Source organism: Salminus brasiliensis, chromosome 8 (assembly GCF_030463535.1).
Source record: "Salminus brasiliensis chromosome 8, fSalBra1.hap2, whole genome shotgun sequence".
NCBI classification, from domain to species: domain Eukaryota; kingdom Metazoa; phylum Chordata; class Actinopteri; order Characiformes; family Bryconidae; genus Salminus; species Salminus brasiliensis.
Window position 1 is genome coordinate 40,470,227 of NC_132885.1, and position 18,792 is coordinate 40,489,018.

General features: G+C 44.0%; 3 protein-coding genes across 4 annotated transcripts in view; 1 reads left to right on the forward strand and 2 right to left on the reverse strand.

The window, feature by feature from the left end:
• Positions 1 to 482: 482 nt before the first annotated feature.
• On the reverse strand, positions 483 to 6,956 carry fdx1 (ferredoxin 1). The gene is made up of 4 exons (XM_072686593.1): positions 6,614 to 6,956; positions 1,535 to 1,659; positions 797 to 935; positions 483 to 692 (listed from the first exon to the last, which is right to left on the reverse strand). Exons 1-4 carry the CDS (start codon positions 6,904 to 6,906, stop codon positions 578 to 580), a joined length of 672 nt encoding a protein of 223 aa, XP_072542694.1. The 5' UTR covers positions 6,907 to 6,956; the 3' UTR covers positions 483 to 577.
• A 760-nt stretch (positions 6,957 to 7,716) lies between these two features.
• Positions 7,717 to 15,675, forward strand: dnajc3a (DnaJ (Hsp40) homolog, subfamily C, member 3a). Its single transcript, XM_072686592.1, has 12 exons — positions 7,717 to 7,845; positions 9,063 to 9,173; positions 9,280 to 9,404; positions 9,494 to 9,568; positions 9,890 to 10,042; positions 11,299 to 11,480; positions 11,674 to 11,793; positions 12,036 to 12,141; positions 12,783 to 12,903; positions 13,210 to 13,342; positions 14,051 to 14,199; positions 15,115 to 15,675. The coding sequence occupies exons 1-12, from the start codon at positions 7,764 to 7,766 to the stop codon at positions 15,273 to 15,275; spliced, it is 1,518 nt and encodes a 505-aa protein (XP_072542693.1). The 5' UTR covers positions 7,717 to 7,763; the 3' UTR covers positions 15,276 to 15,675.
• A 538-nt stretch (positions 15,676 to 16,213) lies between these two features.
• uggt2 (UDP-glucose glycoprotein glucosyltransferase 2) overlaps positions 16,214 to 18,792 on the reverse strand; it is a 43,789-nt gene continuing 41,210 nt past the window's right edge. For both annotated transcript variants that reach the window (XM_072686591.1, XM_072686590.1), the window contains one exon: positions 16,214 to 18,423. In XM_072686591.1, coding sequence (XP_072542692.1) covers positions 18,401 to 18,423 — 23 coding nt within the window. In that variant the 3' untranslated portion in view covers positions 16,214 to 18,400. The remainder of the gene's footprint in view (positions 18,424 to 18,792) is intronic.

An 18,792-nucleotide genomic window follows, 5' to 3' on the forward strand; every position in this document is an offset into this window, starting at 1 on the left:
TGTAAGCAGTGGTCAGTACCTACCACTATCTAAGTGCTCCAGTGAAGAACAACCAGTGAAACAGGGTCATGGGCTACAACAGGGTCATGGGCACTTTAGGCCCATTGATGCTCATGATGCTCACCTCATAACTTACAGGACTTAAAGAATGATCTACTGACGCTACTAGTCTTGGTCCCAGATCCCACAGCAAGTCCACGCCTCAACGATCTCCCAGGCAATAAATAACATCATTAATAAATGATGATTAATTATTATTAAATAACAAGAATAAATCGAGTTTATATTATTGTTACAAAGGTATGATCCATAATTATGGCATGAGACCAGATATCAGATGGATTTCTGAATTTTGGCCTTTTAGGAACCCCTCTAATGTGCTTTGGGCAGCAAAACACAGAACTCTTGTTTTTCAATTCTACCTTTTTATTCACCGTTTCTGATCAATCTTGTGAAGAAAACGTCCTGCTGTGAGTGCCAGGTGAACTCGCTCAGTCTTCAGGAGGACGTGGGCTTTTAGTAAGCTATCCAGTAGGCAGCCTGTCTCGGGCGGGGGCGTCTGTCTCGGGCGGGGGCTTCAGGAGGCCGAGTCTTTGTCGTTTTTCTTCCTTGCGTCAGACACAGCCTCAGGAACTCGCACAACCACCCCGTCCAGAGCCTTACTCACACACACCTGGCAGCCCAGCCGAGACCTGGAACACACAGCCGAGGAGAGAGAGACGCCATCTGTGAGCGGTCAGCTGTCTGAATTCTGATTATCTGGTTAGTCGGTGGAAATTGAGTGGCCGTCCCTTACGTGGCCGTGAGCCCATAGGCCAAGTCCAGCATGTCCATCTCCTCATCAGCTATTGTGGTATCGGCTAGCAGTTTGTTGTAGACCTTCTCCTCGAAAATGAGGTGACATGTAGAGCAGGCTAACGTTCCTTCACATGCACCTGAGAACACACACCCACACACACACACACACACACACACACACACACACACACCAGACATGAGACATTCTGGACTGATTTAGTTTAGTTTAGTTTAGTTGAGATTAATGTCTGTTCATGGTGCCTTGAGGACAGCAGATGCTACGCTGAACAGACTCTGAACTGGATTGTGGGTAAAATAGCCAGTACCCGATCTGTTAAAATATGCCATTAAAATCAGATCTGTAATATATATAGATATAGATAGATATATGGATGGATAGATGGATAGGTATATTAATATGGCCCATTTGTCTTACATTTATGTATTTATTTAATTTTAATAATATGTTCTATATGTTTTGTGGTATTATACACACACACACACACACACACACACACGTGTATACATATATACAGGGGCGCTTCCAGGGCCTTTCTCTGGGCCCCATGCAAAGATATTACACACCTCTAACAATTCTGCCAAAATTCATCTTTTAGGGCCCCTAAATAAATACATATATATATATATATGCAGGGGTATTGTATGGAGTCAGGATGATATATAAGTATGGCATTAACTAAACAGATATGTTCAGTGATTTCTCTTACAGTCTTACCAAATCCGTCAAAGTCTAAATTCTGGTCGACAACAATGTTAAGTAGTGAAACTCCAGTTAAAGAGTCGACTGAGATTCTCTTCCCATCGCGGTTTATGAAGTGAATGGTTACTCTGTCCTCCGCCCTGAAAAGAGAAGCAATAAAGAGTGACAGAGTATTTTTTATTGCTGTTATCTTTGGATTGAATAAAAGTTCAAAATATAGTATTAATAATAACTGTAATAACTATACTGTTAGTAATAACTGTAATAACTATAGTATTAATAATAACTGTAATAACTATAGTATTAATAATAACAACTGTAATAACTATAGTATTAATAATAACTGAAATAACAATAGTATTAATAGTAAATGTAATAACATATACTATTAATAATAATTGTAATAACATATACTATTAATAATAACTGTAATAACTATACTGTTAGTAATAACTGTAATAACTATAGTATTAATAATAACAACTGTAATAACATATACTATTAATAATAACTGTAATAACTATAGTATTAATAATAACTGAAATCACAATAGTATTAATAGTAACTGTAATAACATATACTATTAATAATAATTGTAATAACATATACTATTAATAATAACTGTAATTACATATACTGTCAATAATAACTGTAATAATTATACTATTAATACTAACTGTAATAACTATACTATTAATAATAACTGTAATAACTATAGTATTAATAATAATTGTAATAACATATACTATTAATAATAACTGTAATTACATATACTGTCAATAATAACTGTAATAATTATACTATTAATACTAACTGTAATAACTATACTATTAATAATAACTGTAATAACTATAGTATTAATAATAATTGTAATACATATACTATTAATAATAACTGTAATAACTATAGTACTAATAATAACTGTAATAACTATACTATTTTTTAAAATAACTATAGTATTAATAACTATATTAATAGTTGTTTTTTGGGGGGTTTTCCCACCAACATTTATCAGTCTTAAAGGCCCAGTAACAACAAATGGCTTTTTTTAAAGGAATAAGGAGAAATGGTGGTGATTTTGGTAAATAATCTGCTTAACACACATTTATAGTAATATCACAGCAGACAGAAATTAGCCTTTACTCAGAAGCCAGCCATGAAAACGCTTAAACTCACACACACACACACACACACACACACACACACACACACACACACACACACAGTCAGTAGTAGTTTACCAACCCTAAACCGGAGCCCCGTGGGACTCCACAACATGTGTCAAGCGTCCAGAAAGGCCTGGTTAATGAGCCACGAGTGTCCCTGAGCTGTAGCAGTTCTGAGAGATTAGTTGTGCACAGAAACAAGGACGGGGAGTCAGGCGTTGGGGTGGGCGATAAACTATATGTCCAAATGTTTGTGGACACCCCTTCTGATGAATGCATTGATGTACTCTAAAGTGCACCCATTGCTGAAACAGTTATGTAAATGCGGACACACACACACACACACACACACACACTCACACACACACACACACACACACAGCTTGTCTAGTCCTTGGAAGAGACGTACTGTCAATAGAATAGGACCAGATGAAAATGAACCTCTTGGCACCTTGCCTTACTGCCTAAAGCCAGAGGGGTATAAAGCCCCCCAGCATTGCTCCAGGTGCTCAGGGGGTGGGGAGTTGGGGACAGTGAGTCTCCTCAAATCCTCACAGCAAAGCTCTCCTCCAAAATCTAGTAGAAATCCTTCTTCAATGGACAGTAGAGACAGTTACTGCAATAGAAGCAGGATCAACTCTTTTTAATACACAGCAGTAAATGAGCAGGTGTCCAAATACTTTTATAATTTTATAACTATTTGCAGCATATATATATACATATATATATACATACTGTATGTACAGCTCATAACAGTCCTGCCATTGTGTTAAAACAACCCAGTTGTGTCCTTTTTAACCACCTGCTGTGTTGCTTGTTGAGCTTTTACTGGGAAACTGGGCCTTAAGCTGCATTAAGAACCTTATCCTAATCCAACTTTCACATTCACAGTCTTTCTTTCAGAGCGAGGAGAAAACAGACCCTTTGTCTAAACCATACTCTGTGGAATACCACCTTCATGTACCAGCTGAGGCCGAAAGGCTTTTTTGGGTTGCATTTTTTTTTAAGGCCTAAAACCGAAGACTAGAGTCTACTATAGGCTTCCGATCCCGTGCAGGTAGAGGCTGGAGGGGCGTTTCCCAGCAGTTGTATAGATTCCTCAGTCCTTAAACAGCTTAGGAGTCATTTTTTCTATTTATTTAGTGACTTTTACCTTTATTAGAGTCATCATTTCTCTCAAAAACGAGACACACCATGCAGCCATGATGTCATAACCACCTGCCTAGTATTGTGTGGGTCCCCTTAGTGCCACCAAAACAGCTCTGACCCATCGAGCAGGAGCACTGCCAGGGATTTCGGGCTCACAATCAATTCACAATAAATTCAAAACTCCGTTAATGCATAACACAGGGCCCCTGTCAGTCCCGGGCCCCTAGAGTCGTCCTGTTATCGAGGCATGGACTCCACAAGACCTTCAAAGACGTCCTGTGGTGTCTGGCACCAAGACATTAGCCTCTAGTAGCAGGTCCTGTGAGTTGTGAGGTGAGGCCTCCCTGACCATCAATAAGCCTTGGGTGCCCATGACCCTGTCACCGGTTCACCGGTTGTCCTTCCTTGGAGCACTTTTGGTAGGTACTGACCACTGCATACCTCAAAAGACCAAATGCCACGATGTTTTGGAGATGTTCTGACCCTCCAGTCATCTAGAACATTACAGCTGGGTTCTTGGTTCTTGTCAAAGTGTCTCAGATTCTTAGGCTTGACTATTTTTCTGCTTCAGCTCCTCCAAGATCTGACTGTTCACTCGCTGCCTAGTAGATCCACCCCTTGACAGGAGCCAATGGACTCAGATAATCAGAAATCTTTACTCGAACGTTCTAAATGATATGATTTTGGTTCTCTGTTACGTTTTCTAGATGTTCCTAGAACCTTTTTTTTCTTTTTTTAGATTTATTTGTTTATTCTTACAGTTGAATTTGGTCGGCATGTTTCAAAAAGTAATGCAGGTTCATCATTAACAATTATTTTATTATCAGTTTAAATTCAGAAAAGTATGAATAATTAATTAATTATATATGTATATGTATAATATGTATTCATTAATAATTTAAAGTATAAAAAATGTATCCTATGTTAAGATAATTAGTCCAATTCTTAAGGTTCTTAACGTTTTATGACACATTTATTAAATATATATATATTAAATATATTGTATTATCAATTATTTGATTGTTTTAGTATTTTTTGATGATTATTTTTAATATTTCAGGCATTTCCATACTGCTAGTGTTTGTCTAACTGGGAATGCTAATGCTGTCTCAGAAACAAATTGCTGGACATTCCTGTTAAGTTCTCCGCTCGCTGGGTTGGTAGATGATTCTAGCACCAACAAAGGTTCCACTATCGAGCTGCATAACCCATTTTCGGTGCTATATGAACTATATGGACCTCTAATGTACCTCATTATTCAGCTAAGACTGGGGGGCCACACTGGACACTGGTGCGTTAGGGGCGATATTTCGATCAAACTGGGAGAAAAGACCTGAGTCTGGTTTGGAATGGGGATTTAACCAGGCCTGGAGGAGGTTAATGAGATTAGCAGCAGATCTTATTCAGAATTCTTCTTTCCTCCGGGCACGGCCGGCCTTTTTGACCTAATTATTCAGTGGCCGTACTGAAGTGAACGCATTCGAACCTGACCTTCCAAATCTTTTCACTACCGAATCCTCTGGGTGAACTTCGCTTTGCTTCGACTGCGTGTAAATATCAGTAAAGAACAGTAACATGGTAGAAAATCAACTTTTTACACTTTCATTACTCACATATTTTCCAAGTGAAGCCCTTTTTACGTAAACAAATTTGTTTACAAAGTAAACAAATGAGAAATTACAGTTATCTTTACAGTTATAAACTGACGTGTCTTTTGCATTAGATGCAATTGAAGTGAAAGAGAAGCCTTTCACTTCAACTTTACAGTAAACTTTACAGCTATTTGCATTTGACAACAGAGATGTTAGTGAAGTAGTGTAACTTTACAGCAGTTTTACAGCTCGCAACATCAACTGTAGTAACAGTACTGTCAGTTTACGCTCCAGGTGCTGCTGCATCTTTATTGAAACGTCTGCATGGTGTTCAAAAGTTTACATTATGTTTTTTTGTTTTTACATTGAATTATTTACAGATATAAGATAACATAATAAATGATAATAAAGTAAACCCTTTACAGTCTAGCTTTACAGCAGTGTTTACAATACACTGTTTTTTTTTACAATGAACTATTTACAGATATAAGATAACAGAATAAATAATAATAAAGTAAAACCTTTACAGTCTAGCTTTACAGTGTTTACAATACATAACACTGAATGAATGTAAACTTTACAGTAGATTTTACAGTGTGGCCATTCACTTTGTAAAATGTTTAAAGAAGTTATACTGTAGGTCTGTTTAGGAGGAATCCAGCTATGTAGTAAGTGTGTGTGTGTGTGTGTGTATATGCTCAGCTCAAGGTGCATATTCTAACCACCTTATAACTTCCTTTACACTTTTTTGTAAATTTTACAGACATTTACAGCTATAAAGTTAGCACTAGCAGCAAAGTTATTTTCACTGCAATGTTCCTATGTATGAGCTGCAGTGATCCTGCACTCTACCCCAAGCACTACTCTGTACTACTGTACTAGGGTAACTTGTAAACTTTACACGTTTGTAAAGTTTTGTTCAAAGTAGATGCATTTGTCAGTTTACAGAAGTCCAGCTACAGGTTTTGGTGGTGCAGCAAGACTTTACAGCCCAGTATTAACGGCAGTAGGGGACTGGTACTGCACTCAGCACTCACTACTGCACTTTTCGGGTAATCTGACAGTAAATATGACCGTAAAGTTTACAGTAAAGTTCTTTTTCACTGGTTAAAAGGCTGTTTTCTTGCAATGAGATCTCAGAGTAAATATGTATGCATGTGTATGTGAGTGTGTGTGTATGTGTGTACCTGAGTGCTCGGCCCGAGCTCACTCCTCTAGCATCGCTGAAAACACAGCCAGGTCGTCGGGGGCGCACACACGTCGCCCGGGCAGCGCCAAGGCCCAGCAGGAGCAGCCTGGAGGAAAGTGCAGTCACAGACATGGCAGACACACACACTGCGCTGGATACACACTCCACTGGAGAGACCCACACTCTACAGAGGAGGCACTCGCTGCTGTGTGGAGCGGTAGGGGGAGTGGGCCTCCCTACAGGGAGGTGATTTATTATGCACCTCCTCCTTCTCCTCCTCCTCCTCTTCATCACACGCAGGACTTACACACTCTATCCCTCTCTCTCTCTGTCTTTCTCTCTCTCTCTCTCTCTCATCAGTCCAAACTTAGCTTTGCTTTTCTGACCCACATTAAGGCCAGTAGCAGGTGAAGTAAAGAGGTCAATAAGCCTGATTATCTGGATCCAGTGGCTCCTGTCAAGGGCTGGATAATAGGGGGACACCGGGGGGACACACAGGCGTCCGTTGAGGCTGGAGGGCTTCAGGTAGGCCCTCCTACCTGGAGTAGAAGATCCTTGAGGAACTTTTGGAGGCTCGAGGAACCTCCTAAGGTGCTTTGAGGAGCCTCCAAGAAATTATTTTTTTACGGTCCAGGGGCGAAAAAAGGCTTTCTTCTAGATTTCGGAGAAAAAGCACTGCTGTGAGGATCTGATTGCATTCAGCAACAGGGATGTTAGTGAGGTCCACTCCATCTATCATACAGCTCAATACTGCTGGGGGGCTTCATCATACCCCTATAGCCCACGCTGCCCTGGCTTCAGGCAGTTAGGCCTGGTGCCTCTAGGTCCATGCTAAGAGAGTCCTATTCTATTGGCAGTACTTCTCCACAGCGACTAAGCGGTGTCCACAAACATTTGGACACGCAGCTAGTGTAGGTCCGCGAGCTAGCGTATGTCCTTGTTGCTACAGCAACGCCGAGCACACGCGGCGCGTCAGCACACGCTCCCTCTCAGAACGCTGCCGTGGCCGCTCTCCGTTGAGCAGAAGGCCGTGGGCGTGGCTTCCAGCGGCGCGGACCAATCAGAGCGACCCACGACCGAGCGGAGCGCCGCAGCGCTGGAGACTGAAGGGCAGCGCGCAGACCGCGGGGAAGCGACCGGACGCGAACATGGTGGCTGTAGCTCCGCCGGCGCACAGGCTGTTCAGCTATGTCCCGTTTGTGCTGGTCCTGCTGGATCTACGGTACGAAGGTGAGTGTCCTAACCCGAGCTGGAGCTGCGGTCAGCGGCCGGAGAACTGCATAGACGCCCCTGGGTAGCCTAGCTTAGCCTAGCTTAGCCTAGCCTAGCCTAGCCTAGCTCAAACTGCATGTAAACAAATGGCTTGTGGTTAGCTTAGCTTAGCATAGCGCAGCCTGGGGAACTTGAGGGGAGCAGACGTGTCCTCAAGCTGTCAGTGGGCAGCAGTAGAAGGGAAAATATGACCCCATTAAAAACACCCATTCATTGACCCTGACATCTTCTCCACTGACCCTGTGGTAGCTCTAGAAGTCCAGACTGTGTCCAGATGTTTCTCTGCAGACTTTATCATCAGCCTCCTTTCACCCTGTTTGTTCTGCAATGGTCAGGACCCCACAGGACTGACCACCACCACCACCACCACTACCACTACCACCACAGAGCAGGCAGGTAGTATTTGGGTGAGGGGGGTGACACTGACTGACTGACAGACATGGTGTTGGGGTGTTAAGACTGGATCAGGCCGAGTGGATCGGGCCGGGTGGATCAGGCCGGGTGGATCAGGCCGGGTGGATCGGACTGGGTGGATCAGTGTCCCGTCCCGTGGGTAGCGTCCTTTGCCCACTGATCCCTATGGACTGGACAGTGACCAGCGCCCACTGTGCAGCAAGCTAATGCGGAAGGCACTGCGGTAGGGCTGGGCGATATGGTGTAAATACATCATCACGATATTTAAAGACCTTTTGATATGATATTATTTATGAGATTTTTATTCGACATCTGCTGCTTCATCTAATTAACCGTTCAGTCTAATCACACTGTTCGTAATGAAACCTGCAGCTGATCAGTGGTTATTAAGCACTAACAGTCTCCTCCATATGATTAGAAAGGCATATTGTTATCATGATAACGGCATTTATCACGATACAATAAAATATCGGCATATTGCCCAGCTCTGCACTGCCGTTTAGGTATAGGTTAGTGGTGATCTAGGTGTTGCAATATGCTGAACGTGTAAAGCAGTGCCGTGGCAGATATCTGGTTGCTTGGCTAGGTAACTAGTATGGCCACATTTCTGGAGGACGCTCACAAATCGGGCAGGTCAGATTAGATTAGTGTTTGTTTATTCAGCAAAGCAACTGATAATCATATGTGTCGCTGTTAGGATGTCCTTCACTGTGTGTGTGTGTGTGTGTGTGTCATTGTGGTTGTATTGGTTGTGTTTACAGGAGTGATCTGCGGAAAGGGCAACAGCGTTGAGCAGCATCTGGAGATGGGGAAGAAGCTGCTTGCTGCCGGACAGCTGGCCGACGCGCTTTCCCATTTCCACGCAGCTGTAGGTGAGTTGGTGAGGTTTTGCCCCCCTCCACCATAATAATAATAATAATAATAATACTCTGGCCTGATTTTTAACCCCATGGTCACTGCCCTCGGTCTTCTGTGCAGATGGAGACCCCAAAAACTACATGGCCTACTACAGGAGAGCCACCGTGTACCTGGCCATGGGAAAGTCCAAATCCGCTCTGCCGGACCTCAGCAAAGTCATCGAGCTCAAGCCTGATTTCACATCAGTAAGTTTTGCCCCGTCCTGAAACGCGTGAGCTGAAAGCGGTTGCGTGTGTCTGTTTAACTGCAGCCTGTGCTCTGTCTCCACTCCAAGGCCAGACTTCAGAGGGGGAACCTACTGCTGAAGCAGGGGAAGCTCGATGACGCGGAGAGTGATTTCAAGAAAGTGGTGAGTTACTAGTTACTTGAGTCTGTGTCAATACATTTACATGTATTGTGATAAATATTGTGTATCGTGAGTCTGTAAATATCGCGATATAGTATTTTTACCATATCGCCCAGCCCTAAGGTATAGGAATTGTAATTGCAGTAAATGAAAATGCACTCATTCTCAGAGCTTCCTAAATCGCTCGACCATCTGTTTGTTTCCACCAAAGTGGAGAAGCGATGAGCTTTCCTCTTTAAACTGAGTAGGAAATGAAAGATGCTCCCTGCCTCCGAAACTGCAGGGCTTATTAAATACAGTCTGTTATTTCGCTCCGTTTTCCAGCTGAAATCCAGCCCCAGCAGCCGAGAGGAGCAGGAAGCCCAGAGCCAGCTGAAGAAATCGGATGAAATCCAAAGATTGGTGACCCAAGCCCGGAGCGATTTCGATCGCAGCGATTACAACTCAGCAGTGTCACACCTGGACGTGATCCTTGACGTAAGTTGACGAGAGCCGCTGCTGGCTCTGCTGACATCTCCTGCACACATTTTTCCAGTTTTTCCTCGGCTATTGACATTTAAGTCGTTCCAAGTCCAGTGAATAACCTCTAAAAGTCGTCAAGCAGAAAATACAGCTGTTTGTAGCAAAGGAAATAAATGAAGCTTTGAAAATTGATGCGACCGATTCAGACGCCCAAGCGTCCAGTATTTACACAACACTGCACGTTCAGGCATAAGCCCTCATAATGTCTTGAAAATAGCATTGGAGGATCCTTCCTTTAGAAGCCTTACTAAAGCCCGAGTGTGTGGAGGACAGCTTTCTAGACTTCTAGACTGCATACTGGAGAAAACCGAAGAGGTCCGACACCCTCAAATCCACAACAGCATCAGAACAGCATGTCTGAGAGTCAACAGCAGCTTGTGTGATGGACGGCTTGTAGCACCTTGTAGCTCAGCAGCTCTGGACACTGGAGCGAGCCTCAGTTTCAGCTGTGAATAGAAGACTTGGATCTGCAGGTTTGAGGAAGTAAGGGTTAAGGTGGTTTGCCTGCCAGTGGACGACTGACAAAATTGGGGGTGTTCTAAAACTTTTGACTTGTAATGTACGGTAACATTGGGGCGTCCAGATCGCCCAGAAATCGTTATGATGGAAAACGCAGCCTGAGTTAGGCGAGGTGAGATGAGATTGGTGACAGTCCAAGTCCAGTGGTCATTAGCGAGATCAGCCAGGCAATTCCTATTGTCAGCTGAAGAAGCACACCTCGGATACCAAACGTGCCTGGCTGGTCAGCTGCGTCTGAGGTCAGCGATCAGTCATGCTAAATTGATTTAGCGCTGGACTATTGCTTTTTGTGTTCTCTCTGGGTGGCGGTAGATGGCGCTCTTTCTCTCCCCCATCACTTGCACAGGCGTCTGTCAGCTGGTGTGGTGGAACTGGGGACCTGACACTTTCCTCCAAGCATGTCCAACGACTGGCTAGTTTAAAAAGAGGTGCTGGCTGGCTGGCTTTGCATGTATCGGAAGAGCCATCCTAGTGTTGGGAGCACTGCTAGTGCTAGTGGGCTAATTGGCAGCCCACCTACTAGTCCATCTAGGGTCAACTGGGGGGGAGGGGGTTCGGCTCATCAAGGTAAACCCTACTTGGTTACTAAATAGCTCCTACTAAATGACCACCTACCTTGTGCTGCCACCTGCCACACAGCCCTGGCACAGTAGGTGCCACTGCCTGACTGACTGTGTTTCTGCATCCATCAGACGAGCGCGTGGGACGTGGCCTCCAGGGAAATGCGCGCCGAGTGTTTCATACAGCTGGGCGAGATGGGCAAAGCCATCAGTGACCTCAAAGCCGCCTCCAAGCTGAGAAACGACAACACGCAGGCCTTCTACAAGCTCAGCACCATCTATTACAACCTAGGAGACCATGAGATGTCCCTCAAGTAAGAAACCTGGAACCTCAGACTTGCTTTTTACTGTATTTCCTTTACCTGCATCTGTTCTAATGGGATCTGACGTTTCTCCAGTAAGAGCTCTCGTACTGCTAAGAGACGATGATGTGAATTATGGGAATGGGGCCAAAAACCTCTGTGCTGTGGTGTATATGCTAAAGCAGCATGGTGTTTGTATCTGCAGCGAGGTGCGAGAGTGCCTGAAATTGGACCCCGACCACAAGGAGTGCTTCAGCCACTACAAGCGGGTGAAGAAGCTCAACAAGCTGATCCTATCTGCTGAGGAACTGATCCAGCAGCAGAGGTGCGTCCCGTCAGCACTGTATCCTAATGAACGCACACACACAGAGCTTAGTGGCATTGGACTTCCTGTCCAAAAATATCCAGACACCCATTTTCTCTATATATATATATATATATATATATATATATATATAAATAATCTGTCCAACCAGTCAGTGGGAGAAGTAGACTGTTGCAGAGTTTTAGGGGCTCGTGGGCAGGCTCTGAAGAAGCTCCAATGGCCATCCTGTCTCTCGTTCTCAGGTACGGCGATGCAGTGAGTAAATACGAGTCGGTCATGAAGACGGACCCCAACGTGCCTCAGTACGCGCTCCAAGCCCAAGAGCGCATCTGCCACTGTCTCTCGAAGGTGAGTGATTATTCCACTTTCGGCCACCAGGTGTCTCTGTCTGCACACCGCAGAGGTACACTACATGTCCAAAAGTTGGTGGACACCCTGTCTAGTGAAGAACGCATTCAGCTACCCACTGGAGCAGATAAACAATGATTAACCTATCGGAACCATGCTACCTAATAATGCCAGGCATGGGCTAGTAGAGGGGTATAAAGCCCCCCGGCATTGAGCCGTGGAGCAGTGCAAGAACTGTGTTCTCTGGAATGATGGATGAAGCTTCGTCCAATACTTTTGGGATGAGTTGGGGATGATGAGGTGAGGCGGTGATCATTTAACATCCAGACCTCACTAATGCATTTGTTGCTGAATGCAATCAAATCCTCACAGCAATGCTCCTTCAAAATCTAGTAGAAGGCCTTCTTCCCTGGACAGTAGAGACAGTTACTCCACAAAAGCAGGATGAACTCTTTATTACCCTTGATTTCAGAAGAAGCAATGAATGAGCAGGTGTCCCAATACTTTTGATCATGTAGCCCATATTATATATACAAAAACACCCTGTTCTGCTAATTATGTTTAAGACTTAATATAATTATGTTTATTATATTAAGTCTGCAGCATGCAAATGTTGTTATTGTGGTGTTGTCTGGTCACAGGATCAGCAGGGTTCCAGAGCCATCCCGGTGTGCAGCGAGGTCCTCGAATTAGACCCCGAGAATGTGAATGCTCTGAAAGACAGAGCGGAAGCTTACCTCCAAGACGAGCAATATGAAGAAGGTAACGTTGAATGTGGAGTCTGTACCGTCCAGATTTCCCATTCTTACAGACACCAACTACATTTCTGTTCACTCTCTGGGCAATTATGGATCAAAAAGGGCACATTTAGATCATTTATAATAAGTCAGTAAACGACACCCAGCTCAAACTCTGCAGAGCTGATATCCATGGCTAGTTATCAGCCATTATCCCAAGTATCCTGGTGCGTTTTGCCCATGCCAACATCCCACATCCCATCTGCGTTTTGTTAATGTCATATTTCTGCTACCTCACCCAGCCTTACCTAAAACCATCTCGTTTCCGCAGCCATTAAAGACTTCGAGAGCGCCAAGAAGTACAGCGATAATGACCAGGAGATAAAGGAAGGGCTGGACAGAGCGAATCGCCTCCTCAAACAGTCGCAGAAGAGAGACTACTACAAGATCCTGGGTGTGAAGAGGTGAGGGACAATGTATGAAGTCCCCGGGAACCTAAAACCTAAGTTTTCTTTCTAACGAAGTTGAAGAATCGGGCCCCTCAGGGCCCCTCAGGACCCCCCAGTGCAAAGTCTGTCTTATGAATGTCTACCCAGTCTAATAAATGTCTGCTGGATTTCCCCCCAGTATTGCTCTGCTCTCCATGTGGAATGGGCAGTCCTAAAAGTGGGTCAGGTTTACGTCAGCATAACCCTGACCAATCACAAGGTCTATATGGCTCCGCCCCCGTTTCGGGTCTGGGCATCCTGGCGAGCTAAAGCTTCGTTAGAAAGCATTCTAGAGAGCTAGCTAGCCATGGGGCAGAGTGCAGGTCTTGTAGAGACCTTGTAGAGCCGAGAGGGAGCCGAGAGCTAGCCGGGCTGCTCCTCTGCGAAGGGGCGGAGCTAGGTCTGTATAGCGCCATTGGCTTGTGTATCTGTATATGGGCTGGGAATTCTGTTAAACCCTAAAGATATGTGAAATCATTCACCACCACTGTAAAATTGTTCACCAGTGATGGAGGGGTGTCGGTCACACACACGTTCATTAGAATATTAAGACCACGCCCAGGCCGCGCTGATCTGATCGCTCCACTGAACGCCCATGTTTCGTATTCTACAAAAGAAATTCAGTGTGTTCCAGGGGCTTTAACATCTGCCACACTTAACACCTACAATACCTGCATTCTATAGGACAGCCCAGAAGAAGGAGATCATCAAAGCTTACAGGAAGCTGGCACAACAGTGGCACCCGGACAATTTCCAGGATCCTGAAGATAAGAAAAAGGCAGAGAAGAAGTTCATAGACATCGCACAGGCCAAAGAAGTGCTCACCGATCCAGGTAAACACTGTAAAAAGGTTTCATGGTGGAAATGATTCACTCTTTTAATGGAAATGTAGTTCATTTAGTTTAAGGGAATTATCTTCAAACCCTGGCTCACACAATTACCCGCTCTTTATCTCACTGGAGCTGCAATCGGGTCATACTGTAGTTCTGGCCAGAATTAAGCCAATTTCGCTTTATTCTGAGGTTTGTTTTTGGTCTGGAGATAAATCTCACTCGAGAACAAAGTCGGCCGCTTGCCGAGTTCTGCGTGAGCCGGCTAATGCTTAATGAAGTGGATTAACAATAGAATAATTCTGTTTCAGTCTGCAAGACTCTTTTACAGGGCCTTTTGGTTGCTGTCTCTTTGAGGCCTTTAAGATATATGCAAATAGTCTATGTTCTGATTGGCCGTATGGTATTGTATCCAAGCACAAACGATCATTATAACCTTAAATGTGTTCATTTTGTCGCTTATGGACAAAAGTATTTGGACACCTGTGCATTATTTGTTTATGAGATTGAGGGTGTTGATCCTGCTTCTATTGGAGCAACTGTCTCTACCGTCCAGGGAAGAAGAAGGCTTTCTACTAGATTTTGGGGGAGCATTGTTGTGAGGATTTGATTGCATTCAGTAACGAGGGTTAGTGAGGTCAGGGTGTTGGAAAAGTATTGGATGGAGCACCATCCATCATTCCAGAGACCGCAGCTCTACTGCACCACAGCTCACTGCATTAGGCATGGTGCCAGTAGATTTCAATGTTTATCTGCTCCAGAGAGTCCTATTCTATTGGCAGTACTTCTCTAGAGGGACTGAGAGTATCTGAAAGCATTCTTCATTATAAGAGGTGTCCACAAACTTTTGGACAGGTAGTGTACTCAAGAAAAACCCCAAGTGCTCTAACAGACCTTCTCAATTCTGCTCCTCCCCAGAGATGAGGAGTAAGTTTGACCAGGGTGAGGACCCCCTGGACCCAGAGAGCCAGCAGGGCGGAGGCCACCACCACCATCACTTCCGCGGGGGCTGGGAGAGCTTCCAAGGCTTCAATCCTTTCGGCTCCGGACCCTTCAACTTCAAATTCGGCTTCAACTGAGGTGACCCAGGAGGACATGAGGTCGTGCAGAAGAGAACCGGGACCTTCTGATACTAATTGACAGGAACTAGCCACAGACGTGGCTGCAGATGCTGCCGTGGCATTAAGATGGCCTACTTTGGTGGGGGTGGAACCTCCCTCGTCCCCTCGTCCCCCGTCCCCCAACTTGCTAAAGTGGTCCCGAGCTGTATTATTTGAAGCAACTCCTCTTTCCTCAGGGATCTTCTGATGGTTGAGAGTGAGCGGTTCTTTCCAAAGCAAGCTCTATGCACACTTGGTGACCTTTTTCATCCATTCCTATAAGACTATTGTGTACATAGGAAATGACACTATTTTTCTATAAATTAAATAATGCAAATTGTAAATACAGAAATAAATCGAGGCTTATTTAATTAACAAACGTGTGGCGAAGGTCTTACATCACTGTTGATGGATATTGGAATGTCTTACAGAGAGTTGCTCACATTGGTGGTAATGGAAAACCAGACGTCTGAAGAGTTTACTGCCCCTAAAAGCAGCCCCACAGACAGCAAATAATTGAGGTCACTGTCTGAGACACTGTTTCACCAGAGTTTTAGGAAGAAATTTGTCTTAAAATATAGTCGATATAGCGTCTGAAGCTTCACCGGAGACTCTTAAGAGAGTTTTCCCTCCACTAAACGGTAATAGCAGACGTCTAGACGTCTGGGTGGGTTTTAAATTTAGCACCTTCAACCATAGACACGGGTCTTTTTATTTTTCTTTGGGAATCTTAGGGTACCTCACACTCCGAAGACTCCATAAAATGTCGGAAAACGAAGCCCCCAGAGTTCGTTTACATATTAATTCTTATTATATTATTCAAATCTGTATTTTCAAACCACAAATGTGAGAAGTGGGAAAACGACGGGTGGGTTGGGCACCATGGAAATGTAGAAAACGAAGCCTCTGGAGCGGAGTTCGTTAAAAATGTTCGTTTTATTATTCATTTTTTTATGAGGCGGGACCTTTCTGGTGACGTCACCCCACAACCTGCTTAGACTGTTGTCCATGTGTTGTTGCTTTTTAATTTTTTTACTTATTTATTATCTAATTTTCCCCAATCCGTTAAACAAAGGACGCTAGCTACCTTACGATGCTACTTTACGTGTCCACAGCAGTAGCCTATTTTAGACGGCCTTCGCTTTGAAGACGATCCGATACGAAATGAGCAGAATTGTAAACTCAAGCGTAAGAAACGGTCTTGAAAGTGGGCGTGGCAGAATAAGGCGTTTATCGGCTGCTACGTCATGAAAGGCTGTTTCGAAGTGAAGGACCACTTTGAATGCAACTGATGTATCTTTCTCGGCCCACGATTACCCACAGTTCTCAGTGCGTGCATACGACGGGTGGGTTGGGCACCATGGAAATGTAGCGAACTTTCCGGGGCCTCGGCCTGGGATATAGAACGGTCCAAGCAGGCTGGGTGGTGAAGTCGCCAGAAAGGTCCGGCCTCTTTAAAAAAATTCGCATGGTCATCCTTTATAAAGCAAGATGAAGCTGGAGCAGACACTAAACAACACACACTCTCCGCTTCCTTGACAGCCTAACTGACCCAACATGACCGCAACCATGGCTATAATCGAACAGGCCCTCCACCCAGGGCGGAGCAGATCCTGGAGGAATGATAACACACTTTTTATTCCTGAGAAAATCCACTGAACGCTGGACGTCAAACAGAATACAGCATTTTTCACTTCTTCAGACACCGACACTTAAACACACGCTGGGTGAGAGGGTGGGAGTTCCACGGTGGCAGAGGGGTAAACTCTAGCGCTTCCTCAGCTTTGGCGTCGGCCCACAGGCATCATTTCTTTCCTTCATATAAAAAATTGACTTCTCCAGCAGTATTCCAGCAGAGGCAACTCCGATGGTCGTGATGAGGCAGGATGTGGAGTTACACTTTGTACCACAGGAATATAAACATAGCTCCTGAATAGGATGTAATTAAGTAAAAAAAATATATAATAATAAAATGATTAAAAATGATTTTTTTAGGATTTGGGAAAATAAAACTCAAATGTTCAAAATAAAGTTCTACATAGCACCTAATGTCCGAAAGAATAGTCCCAATCACAGACACACAACTTCCAGAACCCCTAAACATTGAACAGTTGGCTTGGGGACATAATCCTGAATAGCTCATTTGGTGCCATCTACAGGGTAGAGTGGGTAATGCGCTTAAGTTTTCCTTGCATAGTGCCTGGGAATTTTATTTATTTATTTATTAATTAATTTTTTTAAAAACTCAAATTAATTCTCAAATCATTCACTTCATCAATCAATCATATACAAATCATTTAGTTTGTTTTAAACAGAAAAACCCATGTAGATTTGTATATGTAGACATGTAGACTTGTATCCTTCCCGGAGCTCCACAGAACTCCATAGTTTTACCGTTCCAATTCCGAACGGTGCAGGACTTCACTTCAGCAACCCTTCTTATTGTAAACACGACTGAGTGGAGCAACAGAAGAGCCCGGAGTGAGCTTGGAATGATGGAATGTCGGAATACCGGCGTGTGCCGTCTCCAGAGGAATGTGAGGAAAGCGAAGGCCATGTTTTCCTTATGTGCTACCAGTGCAAATCTAATTTATATATTATATATATATATAGAAACTGGCCCCAAGTAGATGCCTGACCGTGCTTGACCCTTTCTCTCCTCTCTGCAGTTTCCCGAAAGGCATACATTTATGTACAGTAGACATAGAAAGGGGAAAAAAAAAAAAAAAAAAAAAAAAAGAGAGAAAGGGTTAAAGGTACAAGAAGTAGCATTTTCACATGATGATCACATGATGTCTCTGACCGCTGGGAATTTTTCCAAAAGTGGTTTCTGTATGTATTTTTTTGTTTTTAATGGAAAAAATCCACCTTTTCTACCTTTTTATTATAAACTCTCCTCTCACCAGCGTCCATAAATAGAAAACGATGATATTTGCTTAAAAATGAGGGTTTTGTTTAGTGCTCCAGTCTCGTCCCAGTCCTGCTAAAGCTGAGGCTCCAGTCGAATACTTTCCGGTAGAGCAGTTTAATGGGAAATGTTCTTCTCTATGTAGTGGTGGAGGAGTTCGAGCCGCGAGCAGCTCCAGCCTCCTCTCGGACGGGTGCTAGAGTTCATCCCGCTGACTCCCTGTGTAGAAAAATAAAAGGTTAAAAAAAGGTACGCTTGTGTCTGTGGTGTCTGTCTCCTTACTCTCTACACCGGTTCGTCTGAATGCACCTCCTGCCATCCCCAGAGCTCCACCCGATCGAGCGCTCCTTCATGGTTTCAAGTAGTCGGTGACTCCAGCTCATGATCGGTTGAGGAGCTGGAAGCCTGGCTGTGCTGCAGATTGCTAGGGGCAATGGTTTTCTATGGGACTGATTGGTGAAAGAGTTCTAACCTCTAAACCTTTGGGTTATTCGGCACCAGAACCTCTTAAAATGGTCCTAGAAATATTTAAAAAGTGGCTCGATCCATATAATCCAGGTCGCACCCTTTGCCCACCATAACGATGGT

Excerpts from the sequence above, each read along its gene's own strand:
- fdx1 (XM_072686593.1), bottom strand. The coding sequence starts at position 6,906 with ATGAAGAGGAGGAGGAGGAGAAGGAGGAGGTGCATAATAAATCACCTC. Across the intron at positions 936-1,534 it reads TTTAGACTTTGACGGATTTG|GTGCATGTGAAGGAACGTTA; the intron begins GTAAGACTGTAA and ends GTGTGTTCTCAG. Across the intron at positions 693-796 it reads GCCTATGGGCTCACGGCCAC|GTCTCGGCTGGGCTGCCAGG; the intron begins GTAAGGGACGGC and ends TGTGTGTTCCAG.
- dnajc3a (XM_072686592.1), top strand. The coding sequence starts at position 7,764 with ATGGTGGCTGTAGCTCCGCCGGCGCACAGGCTGTTCAGCTATGTCCCG. Across the intron at positions 9,405-9,493 it reads TCAAGCCTGATTTCACATCA|GCCAGACTTCAGAGGGGGAA; the intron begins GTAAGTTTTGCC and ends CTCCACTCCAAG. Across the intron at positions 9,569-9,889 it reads AGAGTGATTTCAAGAAAGTG|CTGAAATCCAGCCCCAGCAG; the intron begins GTGAGTTACTAG and ends TCCGTTTTCCAG.